This window comes from Pan paniscus, chromosome 18 (assembly GCF_029289425.2).
Source record: "Pan paniscus chromosome 18, NHGRI_mPanPan1-v2.0_pri, whole genome shotgun sequence".
NCBI classification, from domain to species: domain Eukaryota; kingdom Metazoa; phylum Chordata; class Mammalia; order Primates; family Hominidae; genus Pan; species Pan paniscus.
In genome coordinates, this window is record NC_073267.2 from 95,373,564 (window position 1) to 95,389,697 (window position 16,134).

At 61.7% G+C, this 16,134-nt stretch overlaps 1 protein-coding gene across 11 annotated transcripts in view; it reads left to right on the forward strand.

The window, feature by feature from the left end:
• GSE1 (Gse1 coiled-coil protein) overlaps positions 1 to 16,134 on the forward strand; it is a 502,305-nt gene that overhangs the window by 451,899 nt on the left and 34,272 nt on the right. For 7 of the 11 annotated variants that reach the window (XM_063597799.1, XM_008974329.6, XM_014341875.5 and 4 more), the window contains one exon: positions 10,337 to 10,555. The exons of 3 other annotated variants lie outside the window; for them this stretch is intronic. In XM_063597799.1, coding sequence (XP_063453869.1) covers positions 10,337 to 10,555 — 219 coding nt within the window. Of the gene's footprint in view, positions 1 to 10,048; positions 10,070 to 10,336; positions 10,556 to 16,134 lie in introns of those variants that run through there. One more of the 11 variants, XM_063597800.1, reaches the window with a different exon arrangement.

Consider the following 16,134-nt stretch of genomic DNA (forward strand, 5'->3'; position numbering starts at 1 on the left):
CTGGCTGAGTGGGATGTGAGGAGCCCGGTGCCTGCAGGCAGGCACACTGCGCCTTCTGACTTAAAGGCGCCCATTTCTGCTGGTGTGGGCGTCCGCCCTGTTGGAGGGAAGGGACGTTTTCCAGTCATCACCATCTCCCCGCCTCTGAAGCTGGAGACCCTGGACCCCTCTTCGAAGGCCACGTGGCCCTTTCTGCCCCCGCGCCAGCTCCCCTGCTGCCCAGGCCACTCCTGGCCCCTGTATGATTGCTTCTTTGAGCTGTTGGTGTCCAGCTCCTGTACGGCCTGGTCCCTGTTCTTGGCTGGAGACTAAGGGCCCTGTAGATAGGTACCGGCACTCACTCGGTACGGAAGGGACAGGCACTCACAGGAGACGTCCCTGGATCCTCTCTCCCTCCCACTTACCTGAGGGAGCTTGTTAAACACTCAGCCTCCTCCACACTGGGGAGAGGAGAGGGGCCTGCATTTCGTGGGTCCTCGTGAGCAAGCGTCTCAGCCTCCTCTTCCTGCTGGCCCATGCCCCCCGGCCGCCACCCGCCATGCCACGGAAACTTGGAGACCTCAGTGCCCGCCCTGGGGTGGGGGAGCCAGGTTGGATTTCCCTCCTGGGCACCTCTCACCTGCCTGGACACCTTGGACCTCATCCGTTCCTCTGCCCAGGGCCTCTGGAGGGAGGAAGGGCTCCCGCAGGAGCAGGTGCCATGGAAGGCAGCCTGGTCAGCTCTGGTGCCATGGGCTACACAGCGCACCCGGGGGCGGTTCCGGCCTCCAGCACAGGTGCCCTCTGGCTGAGAGCTGTGGGAAAGTGGGGCTGGGGGAGGCCTCGAGTCCAGAGCCTTCCTATTCCCAGCCGTGTAGGTCCCGTCCGTAAAACGGGTATAGCACAAGGGTGGGCACCCAAACAGCCGCCACAGGGTGAGAGCTGCCACAGGGAGGGGACCCCAAGTGACGCCAGCCATTTCCAATCTCTTCGCACATTAAAGGGAAGCAGCCGGCACCATGGCCAGGACAGCTGGGTTTCCTTCGGGCTCCTGAGCCTCTACATGTGACCCGGGTTGAGGGCGTGAATCTCCAGCCTCCGTTCACCCTCTGTAGGCTGGGAGTGAGCATCCCACTGTGTGGAATAAACAGGTGGACAGAGGCGCCTGGGCACCGCCAGGACCACTGCCTCCGGGAAGCAGCCCATGGGGAGAATGTGACAAGGGACCCCAGGGACCGCCAAGGGCACAGGGTGGCGGAGGGGCTGGGAATCGGCCGGCGTGGGTGAGCCCCTGGCTCTGTCTCAGCTGAGCTGTGTGGCCCCAGCGGCCTGTGTCACTTTGCTGTTCTCAGCTTTGCTTTCTGGGGTCTGCTTACATAAAGGGAAGTAAGGGTACAGGTAGCCGGCGCCCTGTAAAAGTTGCCCTCTGGTACCCTGATCGCTGTTGGTGCTGGGCACCATCTCCCAGAGTCACAGCTCTGGACAGCGACCCCAGCCTTGCCTCAGGGCCCCGCCCTCTCCCTTGGTCTGTCGTGCCCCTTTAGGAGGCCGCCTCCCCGCCGAGGCCAGGCTGCCGCCCGCATCTGCCAGTCCCGCCCTTCCCGCCGCCCTCCTCTCCAGCCCTTCATCTGCCCGGCCTGCTTCTCCGCACACACAGCAGCCGCTTAGGATAATCGCGTCAAATGTTGCTGCCATCTGTTGCCTGACTTCCCGTCCCTCGCCTCCATCCGGGAACCTCCGGGAACAGTCTGTGGCCGTGAACCTCAGTCGCAGGACTGTCGGCTCCTAGGAGGCTGCTGTCTGCGGGCCCCCAGAGTGCAACCTCAGCATCCAGCGCCTTCTGTGCAGAGCCCCCCTGCCATCCTCAAAACTGTAGTGTGGCGTCCAACCTGGGAAGCCCCTCCAGGTGACCTGGCCAGCCCCTCCAGGTGACCTGGCCCCCCAGGTGACACCCCTGGGATTGACCTGGTCCCTTGCACTGTCCAATGCTGTTGTGTGGACGTCTCCCGAGAGCTCTGCACCCCATGTTCTTCTGCAGAACACGGCCTCCTTTGTGTTCCCAGCATGGCAGTGAGCAAGAGAAGGCTGGGGAGAAACCGGGGTGGCCAGCCCACTCCCCGTCACCCCCATTCACAGCAGGACTGCAGCTTCAAGGGTGTCGTGGGGGCCCGGGCAGAATATGGGGTTCAGGGTGGCTGCTGGGGGCCCTAGGCATTGCTTGGGAGATGGCTTATTGCGGGTGGCTCTACGTGGTTGACCGGGGCCCTGGAGGGCAGCGTCTGGGGGCTCCTGCCGTGGCTCAGTGAGCGTGGCAGAGGACAGGTCTACACGGGCCAGGCGCTGTGTTGCTCTTTCCTCCTGGGGTAGGGACTCCTGTGGCTGCACAGGTTGCCCCCGCCCACCTGCTTGTGTTTTCCCAGCCCTTCTTGTTCCAGGTCAGGATCCTGGCCACCTGCAAGGGCTGTCCTTTGACTTAGCCATGAGTGATGGCGCTGGCCGGTTTCTGGGGCATAGACCTTGGGAAGCAAGTCCAGTATGGGGACCCAGGGCAGCCTGGGGGGGTGTTTGTAGTTGAAAAAAAAAAATTAAGGCAGAAGCAGGCTGCCCCCGTGCGTCTGGAGCAAGAAGACCTCTCCCCAGGGTCTCCCGGCCCCTTCCCTTGCCTCCACCCCCAAGAAAAATTGCTTTGTGCCAGTGAGCTTGGAACGCGTGGAGGGCAGATATGATAATGAATTTATCATGAAGCCGCCCAGGCTCCTGGGATCACGTGGTGCCCGTGCAGCCTCAGCCGCCAGGGTCTGTAGCAGGGTGACCCGGCCTCGTTAGGGCCACGGAAGCCTCGCCCCTTTGGGGGAGCGGGGATCGCGGGGGCGGGCACCAGTCCCCGAGCTGGGGGACGCCCTTTATTTGTTCACAAACATTTCTTTCTGCGGTAATGAAAAATTACCAAGAGGGGTGATTAGAGAATCCAGGTCCAGATTGTGCGTGCGGGGCCTGAAAGTGAAGGCCTGCTGGGCCCAGCCTCACGGGGTGTAATTACCCCACGGGGGGCTGTCAGGGGGAAGGGGCGGATTGGTGCTTGAACCGGGACCCAGCAGAAAATTCATCTCAGCTATTAGCTTGTAATTACAGAGCACGGAGGGAGCAGGCCTGAGGTCTGGTGCCGGAGAAGAGCCGGGATGAAAGGAAGCAGTAATTACGGGCTCCGCGGGAGGCCGGGAGGGCGGCTGGCACGCTGATTAATAAGCCCCTCCACCCTCGTGGGGAGGGGGAGCGAGGAATGGGACACCATATTTCATGGAGTAGAGAGGCCTCCCCCCTCGTTTAAATCCTGCTGTTGGAGCGTTTGGACAGCAGGCAAACCGGTTTGGGGTCTGTTCTGAAGAACCAAGAACGAGAGGGGTTCCGGAAAACAGCAGCTTGCTGGGCCAGCCAGCCTTGCCCCCTCCACTGGGACTTTGCTTCCTTTTCTTCTTGCCTTTTTTTTTTTTTTTTTTTTTTTTTTTTTTTTTTTTTTTTTTTTTAGCATTGTGCTGCTTCTGACCCTATTAGAAACCTAGCCAGAGAATAGGAGAAAGTATTGATTCAAGAAGCGGAGCTTTGTTACGGGGGGTGGGGGGCCTCACCCGGGGGGGGGGTCTTTGCTTCCCCAGACCTTTCCTGTCTGTGAAATGGTGGGACCTGAGGGTTTTGTGGTGCTGTGGGCAGCTGCTTCATTCTCCGTTTCCTGCCCTCTGGCTTCTGGCAGAAGCCTCTAGGTTCTCAGCTCTGCCAGGCAGACTGTCTAGACCAGGTGGGTTCTTTCTGAAAGGGTCCAGGGAGCAGACAGTTGAGGCTCACATGAAGAAGGGGTATGTTCCCTGGCCCCTCAGTTTGAGGGTGCTCAGGGCCGAGGGGCCTTTAGGTGTCTGGCTGTGGCAGCTTTTTTTTTCCTGGGGGTGGGGGTCAAGGTGGCAGCTGACAGTGGCAGGAAGGGTTGTCCAGAGCAGCCCGTGATGTAAATAAGAGGGTGGGGGCCTCACAGACCTGGTCCACCTAGACCCCTGGCTCGTTTTCGCCTGCTGAGCTGCACATGTCAAGAGAGCTTGTACAGTGCAGAGACAGCCCCCGGCCCCCCGGCCCTCATCCGTCACAGGCCTTTACACGGTGGAGCGTATTCCCAGCTGTTAGGATAATGAATTTACATGAGCTGATAATGTAGACAAGAATTCAGTCAATGTCCAGGAGCGCAGAAGTTAATAAATACCTCTGTAATGAGGGCAGCAGGGGGGTGTGCTCTCCCAGGGCCTCCCTCTCCCCCCGCCATCCCTGTGTCCCCCACGGACACCTTGGCACCTGCCCTGACCTCAGCCAGAGAACACCTGCACGGGAGGAGACCCGCATCTGCCTCCCTGGGGAGGGCTGGGGGCTTTGTGCCGAGGCCTCGGGGGCAGCAGCCCTGAAGTGACCCCACCAGGCCTGTGATGGAGGGGCAGGAGGCAGGTGGGCCCTGGAGGCTGTGTCCATTCGCAGCAGGCCCAGGGGGACCCCTCGAAGGATCTCGGGGTTCCCCGGCTCTTGGCCTCCTGTCCTGGCCTCAAGGGAGCTGCGCCCGGCTGTTGCGGCCCCCGCCCCTTCTGCCCAGTGCACACATACTGAGGAGCAGCGCTAATTTTAGATTCCCCCTAATGAAGCCGCTCATTTGGAATTCTATTTTAAGTGACCTGACATCAGCAGAGCCGCTTCCCAGGCTCACAGCTCCTCAGGAGCCTGCAGCTGACACCGGGGCAGGGATGCTGCCCGCAGGGGACCCCCAGGGACCCAGGGAGACTGTACCTGGGGCTGGAGGGGGCCCATGGGGCCCGGGGAGCAGATATTGGGCTTTGTCAGAGGCCGGGGTAGGGAGGTTGCTGTCAGGATGCCAGTGGGCTGGTGATAGTGACACTGAGGTAGCCTCAGACCCAGGCATTGGAGGGAGCAGGCAGAGGGCCTCCCTGGTCACCAGAGAAGGGCTGGGGAGCTGTGGGTGAGGGCTCAGGTTCAGACTCCTGCAGGGACACCCCAGTTCCCTCCACCTCTGCCCTGTGGCTGGACAGCCCCACGCTTTTGTTAGCGGTGCTGACTTCGTGCCGTCGAGCCGCCATCCCTTTGAATGTCCGCCTTTTAAAAGCCTGGTTCACTGCAGAAGAATTAGAACATACAGAGAGAGAAAAAGGATGAAAGTGAAAGACATAGCTCCTCTCCTTGCCATCTGAAGACACTGCCAGTAGCTTCAAGGTGTGTGCGCCATTTGGGGTCTGGTCTGGGACTCGCGCCATGGCCTCTGTGTACCACTGATAGGGTTTGGATGTGTGTCCCCTCCGAATCTCATGTGGAAATGTGTCCTCCAGTGTTGGAGGTGGGGCCCAGTGGCAGTGATTGGATCATGGGGGTGGATCTCTCATGAAGGGGTTATCACCGTCACCTTAGTGGTGAGCACGCTCTCGCAGGCTCTGGGTGTTTAAAAGCCTGGGACCTCCCCACTCTTGCTCCCTCTCTCACCACTGGATGTGCTGGCTTCTCTCGCCTTCCGCCATGATTAGAAGCCTCTTGAGGCCTCCCCAGAAGCAGATGCCAACACCACGCTTCCTGTACACCCCATAGAGTCAGGAGCCAAAGTCAGCCTCTTTTCTTTATGAATTACACAGCCTCGGGTATTTCTTTATAGCAACACAGACAGCCTAGTTCAGCCACCCAGCCCGTGCCTGTGGCTGGTGGTCACAGCACATCTGCCTGGGTGGCCAGCCAGCCTCATGAAGGCCACGGGAGAGAGAATTGGCATCTGCTCCCAGACCTTCAGGGCCGGTCACCTGGAGGTGAAATGACCATACAGTGCCCCACGTTCCCCTTTTGTGGTAGCATGTGGTGTGGGTTGCAGGGCATAGTCAGCCACCCAGCCTGCACCGGAGATCGGCCCCTCCTGCGGCCCTGGAGCAGGTCGAGCTGGGCCCTGGCTGGCTTGTCACGTGGGCACTGTGCTGAGGTCATCTCAGCCCTGCTCTGCACTGGACCTGGGCTCCAAGCGTGCCTTCGCCTATCTGGGAAATAGGCCCAGTCACAGCTTTCTCATAGGGCGGCCAAGATGTAGAGTGGCTGGCTCTCTGAGGAATGTGGGAAAGGGGGATGGGGGATGCTGATGGTCTCTGGCATCGAAGGGACATGTTTTGGAGACTCTGGGTGAAGATGCAGAGTCTCTGTGTGCAGATAGTTTCACTTCTTGGCTTTCTGATGGATTGAGGGGGCGGCCTGGATTAATAGAGGGTGTGGTGATGCTGACCGTATCAGTTATCTAGCGTTGTGTGACCAACTGTCCGCAGCTCAGTGGCTTAAACACAAAACCTTTGTTATCTCAGTTTTTGTGGGCCAGGGATTGGAGGATGGCTTAGCTGGGTGGTTCTGGCTCAGGGTCTGTGATGAGCCTACTTGAGATGTTGGCTGGGGCTGCGGTCTCATCAGAAGGCCAGCCTGGGGCTGGAGGATTCATTGCCAAGGTGGCTTCCCACATGGCTGTTGGCTGGAGGCCTTGGTTCTTTGAAATGTGGGTTTCTCCATGACCTGCTTGAGCATCCTCATGATACGGCAGCTGACCCCCCTCCACTGGAGTGACCCAAGAGGGCCAGGAAGGAGGTGATCTTACCTTGGCAGCTGCAGACTGCTGCTTCCATTATACTCTGTTCATCAGAAGTGAGTTGCTCAGTCTGGCCCACGCTTGGGGAAGGGAATTGGTCTCTACCTCTTGAAAGGATGACTGATGAAGACTCTATAGACATTCTTTTTATTTTTTGAGAGACAGGGTTCTGTTATCCAGGCTAGAGTATAGCGGTGTGATCATAGCTCACTGTAGCTCCAACTCCTGGGCTCAAATAATCCTCCCAAACAGTGGGGATTACAGGTACGCATGTGTAGTTTCAGGGTAATTTACAGAGACAGCATCTATGTTGCCCAGGCTGGTTTTGAACTCCTGGCCTCACGCGGTCCTCCCACCTCACCCTCCTACTTACCTGGGATTACAGGTGTGCCCACCATGCCCAGGATGAATGTTTTTAACCATTACAGTTCAACATATCTTAGCTGTGTGTGGTGCGCGCGCATGTGACCATTCACGCCTTCTGATCAGGTGCCATGGTTGGGCTGTGTACTGGGCAGGTGCTGGTAATGAGCACTGGGGGCCCAGGAAGCCGGGTTCAAGTCCTGGACATGTTGCTCAACTGACTGACCTTGGACCAAGCTTAGGTCATCTCCTGGTCTCGGTTTCCCCATCTGTACGTTAGGCCTCTTGGGCTTGGGCGATGGCTGTGAGGGGTGGGACACAGGCTGGGTGGTGGGTGACAGTTCAGCTGTTGTGGCCTCTCCTGGGCTCACTGTGAGGCTGTCTTGAGAGGTGCCCGACTGGTCTGTGTGACTTCTGAGAGCTGCTGCAGTATCCCCTGGGGGGGTGGTCTTTGCGTTCCCCGGGGCCCTGCTCCTGTCTTCCAGGCAGCTCTCCTAGCGCCACCCTCCTGAGTGCCTCGTTGGGACCACGAGGACCTGGTTCATTGATGTCCGTGTGGGTCCCTGTGAGGGTGGGGCTCTGTCCTGTGCCACTTCGTCTTTCTAGACAGTCCCTACTAAAAACCCCGCAGCCTACTCAGTGTGGTGCTGAGGGTGCTTCGGTGACAGATAGGACCCGGAGGTCCTCTGGACTGCCCATGGCAGCCCCCATGTGGGCCATGTCCTCCAGTGTCCCCTGCAGGCACCAGGACAAGAGCTCTGGTCTCCCCCATCCTCCAGTGTCCTGTGGGTCACCTTTTCCCAGCCACCGGCCTTTTGGGGTCACGGGGTGGCCCTCTGCCGAAGGTGTGTGGGCTCGTGGGCCCAGGGCACAGGGCTCGTGGGCAGGGTGCCTGCCAGCTTGACACCATGTGCCCTCCCCATTGTGGCTCCAGTGGGGTGAGCATCGCAGACTCAGAGCATGGGTCCCATTTGCTGAGACACCTGCGTGGCCTTGGCTGGACCCCCTGCCTGCTGGGACTGGCATCTGCCTGCTGGGACTGGCATCTGTCCTCGCTGGCTGGCATGCTGTCTCGTAATGGCCCTGGGGTGCCCCACAGGCTCTGAAGCCCCTCATGTCAGTTACCCCATTATGCTCAGGGGAGTGACCTCATGAGGTCGGCTTTGCTGTGCTGTTACCCCGTTTGGTAGATGAAGAAACTGAGGCCCTGACAGGCAAAGTAACTTGCCCCAAAAGGTTGTTCAGCCAGAAGCACCCAGAAGCTGGGTCTGAGCCACAGGCGCGTTTTCCTCGCCTCCACTGGACCCGGTGCGCCTCTGTGCACAGGGAGAGGCACTGATGGCAGTGCGGTGCGGGGGACACGCAGAGGCCAGGCCAGCCTTGGGGGCAGCGTGGCTGGCGGTGCGGAGCAGAGAGCAGCTGGCAGGGTTCAGGCTGGCCGAGGATGAGCCCTCATTGGCCGCCCGCATTTTCTGGAAGTCAGGCTGCCAGGCAGAGCCCCCGCCCTCCCGCGTGTTTGGATGTCTGTGCCGGGTTGAAGCGGCCTTGGAAAGGCAGGGTGGGGGTGCAGGTCCCCCTCCACCCCCGGCCCCTCCAGAAAGAGCCAAGGGAAGACAGGCTAGGTGGGGCCAGCTGCTGCAGGGCACAGCCACGGCGCCACGTGGCTGTCGCCTGCCATGTGCATGGGGCTCTTAGGGGTCCTTTGTTCCCAAGGTGTGAGCTCTCACTGGGGAGAACAAACGATGCCCCCCGAACTCGCTCCAGCCTCTCTGTTCTCTCATTTGCAGCCCCACCCTCTCAGGCAGTGCCCCCGGCCCTTCCCTCAGTGCCCCCAAAGAATTATTTTCTCCCTACGTCCCCTCTATCAGGAGAGGGAGGACTTGGCTCCCTGAATACATGGCCAGGACTCACGGCCTTTGGTGGCAAGTTCTGGGGATAGCAGGTGGACAAAGGAGGTCTTGAGGGGGTCCTCTCCACGCTGCCTCCGAGCCTGCTGTCCCATGGGGACAGGTTCCAATTAGACTTGTCAATGTCACTTAGAATCTGGCAGAGGTGGAGTGGGCTCTGGAGGCCAGGGCAGCCTCTTCCGGGGAGGAACCTGGGGGCCCCCTTGCCCTTACCCCATAGGAAGTGCACAGTCCGCCCCTCTTGTGTGTTGCCCCCCGGATCTCTGTGACACCAGCCCCACCATGTGTGGCCCCAGCGCCCCTCCGCCCCAAAATGCATCCACAGGGAGGAAGCCGGGACCCTGTCTGTGGGTGATGTAGGGGTGGGGGCGTCTCTGCGGGGGAGGGATGTTGGTGGAAACATTTTGACCAGGTTGGGCTTTTATTGATTGGACACACGGGGTGGGAGGACTGAGGGCTTGTTTGGAGGTGGCCATGTCCTTTCCCCAGTGGTTCTGATGTCACCAGGTGGCTGCCCCTGGGCTCAGACCTCTGGTGCCGCCGCCGCTGCTGCTGCTATCACCACTGGCCAGGAGGGCCAGGTCAGCCGTTGCTGGGCCAGGTCGGCCTGAACTTGGCCCTGGGAGGAAAGAGGATTCCAAGCTGCACCGCGGTTTGGATTTGCGGTTTTCTGTTTTTAGCATCTCTGGGCAGACTCTGTGCCCAGTAAGGGGCCACAGTGGGGTCTGCAGTGCGGCCGTGTTCTTCCCCGCCTATCCCCGTCAGCCTGCCTGTGTGGCCCCATCTCTGGGACCCATCTCAGACAGAGACGCACAGGGTCCCTGAGTGGCCGGGAGGCCGGGGGTCTGCCCTGAGTGCCCGCGTGGACTGGGCCGAGTTGGGGCCTTAGTTTCCTTTTCTGTAACGTGGGGCAGAACTCCCGCCAGTCTCTTCTGAGGGCATTGCCATGCGTGCCTGGCATCGTGTGCTTGTCGCGTCAGTGGCCACAGCAGTTGTCTTGGTTCCCGTCGTCCCTGGGCCTCTCCACCAGCGTGTTTCTATCCTGAGGATGCGGGCCGCACGCCTCCTCACCCTGGGCCTCAGTCTCCTTCCCCACGCCCTTTGATGGTCAGGGGCCTGTTGGGTGATGCGTGGGATCCCCCACGACCTGCCCAGCCCGGACTGCCCTGGAGAGGTAGAGGGACAGTGCTTGCCCAAGCCGTTCAGCATCTGGGGTCCTGGGGGCCCTTTGGGTCTGTCCCGGGTTCCAGCTGGACTCTGGGGACGGGGTCTGTTCTCTCTGCAGCGCTGGCTCTGTCCTGTTCTTGCTTGTCCTGCTGGAGCCCCCGGGGCTGCCCCTGCTCCCTGCCTGCTGCTGCTGACACCGGCCCTGCCGACCCTGCTCTGGTGCTGGGCGCTCCTGCTCTCTGGGTGACCTCTGGTTCTTCTTTTCCTGTTTCAGGCATGAGCCATGAGCCCAAGTCCCCTTCGCTAGGGATGCTTTCCACCGCGACCAGGACCACCGCCACCGTCAACCCCCTCACCCCCTCGCCGCTCAATGGCGCCCTGGTGCCCAGCGGCAGCCCCGCCACCAGCAGCGCGCTGTCGGCCCAGGCCGCGCCATCCTCCAGCTTTGCCGCCGCGCTGCGCAAGCTCGCCAAACAGGCGGAGGAGCCCAGAGGTAAGGGGGCCCGCCAGGCTGCGCGTGGGGGGAGCGGCGGCTCCCGAGGCCGGGACTCAGCCTCCCGCCTGCGGCGTGCACGCTCACAGCAGGTCTCGTTTTTCCCACGCCGTGTGCTCTGCGTGGAGCAGGCAGTGCTGGCTGAGCTGCAGACCCTGGGCCAGTCCGCCTGCCCCAGCACCTCCGCTTTGCCTCTGTGCTTCTGTCTCTCCTGCCTCTGTCCTTCCTCGGCCCCCGGAGCCACTGCAGGGGTGTCTGGATGTAGCGAGGTGCTCCTACCAGCTCTGTGACTTGATCGGGAGGAGGGTGGGTGCCCTGGACCAGGGGAGCCCCAAGAGGCTGCAGAGGGAGAGCTGGGCCCTAGTGCTCCCCAAGTGGCTCCTTGCCCAGGTTTTGACACTCCCTCCAGAAGTGGCAGAGAACATGGTGTCCCTGGAAACACACTGGTCTGGAGCGGGGGTCTCTGGCACCGCTGAACCCACCACTGCTCAACTCCCTGAGGCAGAGACTGTGGGGAGTATAGACAAGCGGCCCCCGGGGTCTGGAGCCTTGGCTTCTGGTATCACCTGGGCAGGACCTGCTGTGTGAACCTGGGCACGTGCTGATCCTCTTAGCCTCATTTTTCCTGTCTGTGCAGTGAGGCTCTCAAGACGCCCCCTTTGGCTGTGGCTCTGGGGTACTTTTTGGCACCTGCGATGACCATTGTCCGGGGCTGCTGCTGGCACAAATGGGGAGGGGCAGTGGGCGGCTGGAGCTGCTGGGGGCCTCGGCCATGTGGATTCTGGCCTCGGACACCCTCTGGACTCGCTGCTGACAGGCGGGGGGCTGAGGAAACAGGGACCCCAGTGGCATCTGCTTCATTCACCTCCATGGCCCACGGGTTAAGATCCGGGTGCCAGGGCCCTCCGGGGTGGCCACAGCAACACATGCAGGAGCCATGTCCGTCTTTACATTACCCGGGTTCCAGCTTGGCAGAGGGGACACCTGCCCTGACCAGGGCGGGCTGGGGGTCTTCTCATTTCTGAATGTCTCCTTCCTGGATCCTTTCTGCTACTGCTCGTTGGAGAGTGGGGGAGTGTGAGAGGACACACCTGACATTGATGGATGGGGGGTATTGGCCCAGGAGGGAGGCCCGTTGGGGTCTGGTTTCTGTACCACCAGGGGGCAGCCCCTCGCCTCCTGGCTCTTCCTGGCAAACCAGGCACAGGCAGGACCGCCAGAAAACCCTCCACGCCCTTGGCAGGGGACTCCCTGGCCACACCTGAGCGGGCCAGGTTGCATGGGCCCCACCTGTGTCAAGAGGCCGGGCAGCTGCAGGCAAGGTGGCTCAGGGGGAAGCGGACTGCCTGCCTGGTGGAGGCATCCTGGACTCTCTGGGGCGGTGAACAAGGCAGCTGGGGACAGACCCTGGGAGGAAGCTGAGCTTGGAGTCGAGACTCGGGCTCTCCTGAGAGGGGCGGAGAGAAGCGAGGTCAGTGCTGGCCCAGCTCCTGCTGCTGCAGTTGTCTTTTTTCTCAGCGTTTGGGGGCAGGAGAACCAGGGCTGGTGAGGGATTTCCGAGGCCACGGGCGACACGTGACTGGCGCTGGTGCTGCCTGGGCTGGGTTATCCCTGCATCCTGCTTTCATCCAGCAGCTATGTCTGCTTTGGGGCCTCTGGGCTCCACCCCTGGGTAACGCTGCAGAGGACGTGGTCAGGAAAGGGCAGGTTTCCCTCCTCGCCAAGGAAGGTGGTAGAGAGGTGTTGAGACTCGCCTTCCCTCCCTGGGCCCAGCAGCGGCCGTGGGCGTCACAGCAGGAGCCTGCCTCACAGGGCCGTCGCTTCCTCTCCGCTGCCCCATGCTGCTGGCCCCAGCACTTGGCTTGGTGGCTCGGCCAGCGGGTGGCCTGAGTGCCAGAGGCCGCTGGTCCCCACTGGCCAGGAACAAAGTGCCGCTGGGCGCCCCTGGCGGGAGGCCAGACACCATGGCCTCGGGGCCCTGCTCCCTCCCAGCTGCGACCTGGGCACTGGGAAGGGTCCCCCATGGTGGATGCCCCCCAGGAAAGATGCCCCCGGGGTGGATGCCTGGGAACTGAATGGCAGAGGGTCGGGAGAGCGGGCGAGCAGTGCCACTGCCTGAGCCATGTGCCCATCGGTTCACTCGCCCAACTCACCCCCTATTGAGCTGGGAACGCCAAGGTTTGTGGGGCTCGGAGTCTGCCGATGTGGAGCAGTGTTTGGGTCCTGGAACGCCCTCAGCCGGGCCTGGGCCCTCGTCGCCCCCACCCGTTTTGATGAATCTCCATCTGGTCACCCCTGTCAGGCCTTGGTCTGGATGGGGAGGGACTGGGTGACTCGTTCGTCGTGACCTCAGCCACTCAGCGCACCTGGTCCCCATTCTCATGGAGTCACCCGGACCCTGACCTCACGTTTCCCCGTCCGTGGAACTGGCCGGCAGCCCTCCCGGGACCCTCGGGCAGCTGAGAAGGCCGAAGTTCAGAGAGATCAAGTCGCAAGATGGCAGCCACAGCGGGTGGGGTCGTGTCCGTGTCCCACTGCTGCTGGGCCTTCCCGGGGGGGCTGGGAGAGCCGCCGTTAGGACAGTTCTGAGCTGGTGGTCCCGGCGGTCCCTGCTGGAAAGGAAGCCCCCCTCACCCCTAGCACCACTGCCAGTGGAGCAGGGAGCTGGCGTTGGGCGCACAAAAGGGTCTATGCCTGGCTGTCAGCACGCTGACCCTGCCTCCCTGTGGGTTGTGGAGTCCTGGATGACAGTGGGGACATGTGGACCCCCCAGCTCCCCTGTGCTACCCCCCCAGCTCCCTGGTGCTACCTCCCCATCTGCGCCAGAGGGCAGCAGGGGGAACCTTTGGCGGACTTGGCAGTGGGAGGGGTCTGGATTTCTTATTTAAAATTTTTTTAGTTACAATTCACATGCCATAAAATTCACCCTGTAGAAGCGCATGATTTGGTGATTTTCCTACACAGTTGTGTGACCATCTAATTCTAGAACATTTGGGTCACCCCTAAGAGAACCTCGGTTGCATTTGCCGTCAGCCCCCACGCCCTCCCCCAGCCCCCGGCGGCCGCTGTCTGTTTTCTGCCTCTGTAGATGTACCTGTGGGCATTTTGTACACACGGGCTGGCGCGGTGCGTGTCTGGACCCTGAGCGTGACATCTCCTGGTCCTTGTGGGCCATCTGCGGCGTGACAGCCCTTCTTGCTTCTCGTGGCTGGACGACCCGGGTCGGGGGAGCTGGGTGGGGCCACAAACCCGCAGCTGCCTTTCTGCTCCGTCCTGGAGTTGGACCAGTGAGGGCCTCCCCACCTTCATCATGGCAGTGGCTGTGCCCCCTTGATTGCGGCAGTGGCTATGTATCGAGTCCCCCCTTGATCGCAGCAGTGGCTGTGTATCGAGCACCTGCTGTGCCCCTGGCGGGCTCGCTGTGCTTCTCACACACCCTTCGCCTCTGGTGGATGAGAACTGAGCCTCCGGCTTGCCCGGGTCCCACGTTGTAAGTGGCATGGGGAATTCCAACCCCCAGCTTGTGCCTGAGACTCCATAGACCCCTGCCCCGCAGGTGTAGCCTCCTCCCTGCAGAAAGGGAGACCGGGCCTCTGTGAAAGCCACACCTGCCGGGGAGTGGGGTCTCTCTGGTGCCTGCCAGGTGCCCAAGAGAGCACCAAGCCCCAGCGGGCTAGCGGCTGAGCTGGCCAGCTCACAGGCCCGCAGCCAGGGCTGCCTCCTGGCGACGGCACGTCCTGGGCAGAGGGGGCAGGGATGGAAGCAGGGCAGCTCCCAGAGCTGCAGGGGGAGGTGGCAGGAGAGGTGGCAGAGCTGGCGCACCCAGGGAACAGCAGAGGCTGTGCTGCCGCACGCGGCCCCTCCTCTGGGTGCCCTGGGCCCCAGCCGCCTGCGGCAAGCCTTCTCACTCACCCTGACCCTCCTCTCCAGTGGGCGCCTGACGACTTCTGGAAGTGCCTCTCGTTTTTCGCCATCTGACTGCGATTGCCTCCGCGTCTCTCCTCTCATTGTGTCTCAAGGGTGTAGTTTAAAAATTCAATTCAGACGAAGCTGTGGCATGCGCTGCCCTGGGAGAAAGGCTGGGAAGGAGAGGAAGAGGAGGCCCTCGCTGGGATTTATTTTTCTGGAGGCGCTGAGACATCTTCTCATCTTCAAAGCTCAGTCACCCGCCCACCAGCGCGGGCCAGACACCCATCCCCAGGGCCAGCCTGACCCTTTAACCTACTCACTCCCGAGGCTGGGGCGCTTTGGGCAAGGGCAGACGCTTGCGAATCGCCGATGCATGCCCCAGCACTTTCCTTCCTTGCTGTGTGATCCGGGCAGGCCGCTTTGCCTCTCTGAGCTTCCACTTTTTCTTGGGTGAGGAGCAGGTCTCTACCTCATGAATCGTGGGGACTGGGTGGGAATGTGCCACAGCCGGGCATGGTGGCATGAGCGTCAATGCAGCAGGCCTCCACCCTGGCTCCCACCCCCGCCTCCCCTTCCCTGCCCCCCACCCTAATGCTGCCTCCTTTCACCTTCCCCATTCTTGCCACCCCCACCTCCTACGTGCCTCCCCTACCCCTCCACCCACTGCCACCCCTTCCCCTGACTCCCCGTCCTACCCCTGTGACCCCCATCATCTGCCCTGGGAGGGCGTGTGCTTCCCCGGTGGGGTTGGAAGGTGTGGGTCCGCCATGGCTTCCCCCCGTCAATGGCTCTGGGCCGGGAGCCTGCAGTGGCTTCCTCTGTCCCAGTGGTGCAGGGTGCAGGCAGGGCCAAGTGGCTGCCTGTTTGTCTTGACTTTCTGGGAGAAATGGGGCTTGGAGTGCCCGGGCACCATGCAGAACATTCTAGAAGGAGGCTGCAGGTTTGGGCGTGATCCTGAGTTGATCCTGGGTTGCACCCCCAGCCCCTTCCCAGCGACCGGCCTGGGCTGCAGTCTGAGCCGAGGCGTCCCTGACCCTGTTCTGCCCTGGTAGCTATTAGTCTCTTTGTTCCTCCCACATTGTCCCAGCCACCAAAGGGACGTCCCCGGGGCCACCCAGCCCTCCCTTCGACGCAGCTGGGCCAGCTCCCGCTGTAGCCCAGACTCCTCGGGTGGCACCGGGTCCTTGGGTACAAGCAGGGACCTGTCCCCTCCTCGGAATGGCAGCCTGGCCACCGCCTCCCTCCCTGCCTCTCCTACCAGGACCTCTTCTGCACAGAGACCCAACCACCCCCATAGGCATCTGAAACCTCAGCCTAGGAGTCCCAAGACTGGGGGATGGGTCCCAGCCCTGTGTCCCACCCCCTGCCCTGGACAGATTTTGACTCCCTTCTGAGCCTCCTGGGCGCCAGGCTTAGCCTGCCTTGCGGGTGTGTCGGGATCCCCCCATCATCCCTTGTCCTTGGAGGTGCTTGTTGACTGACTGAATAAGAGGTGTTTGCCCCGAGGGTGCCCCGGGAACGCCTGTGCCTGGAGCTAGGCCCTGTGCTTCCAGCTCCCCAGCTCCACACCCTGAAGGCAGCCCTGAGCCAGGCTGGGGTCTGACAGCTGTCGGGCCTGCCCAGTGTCTCTGCAGAGGGCAGGCCGTGGAGCCTCCACCGCCGCCCCCACT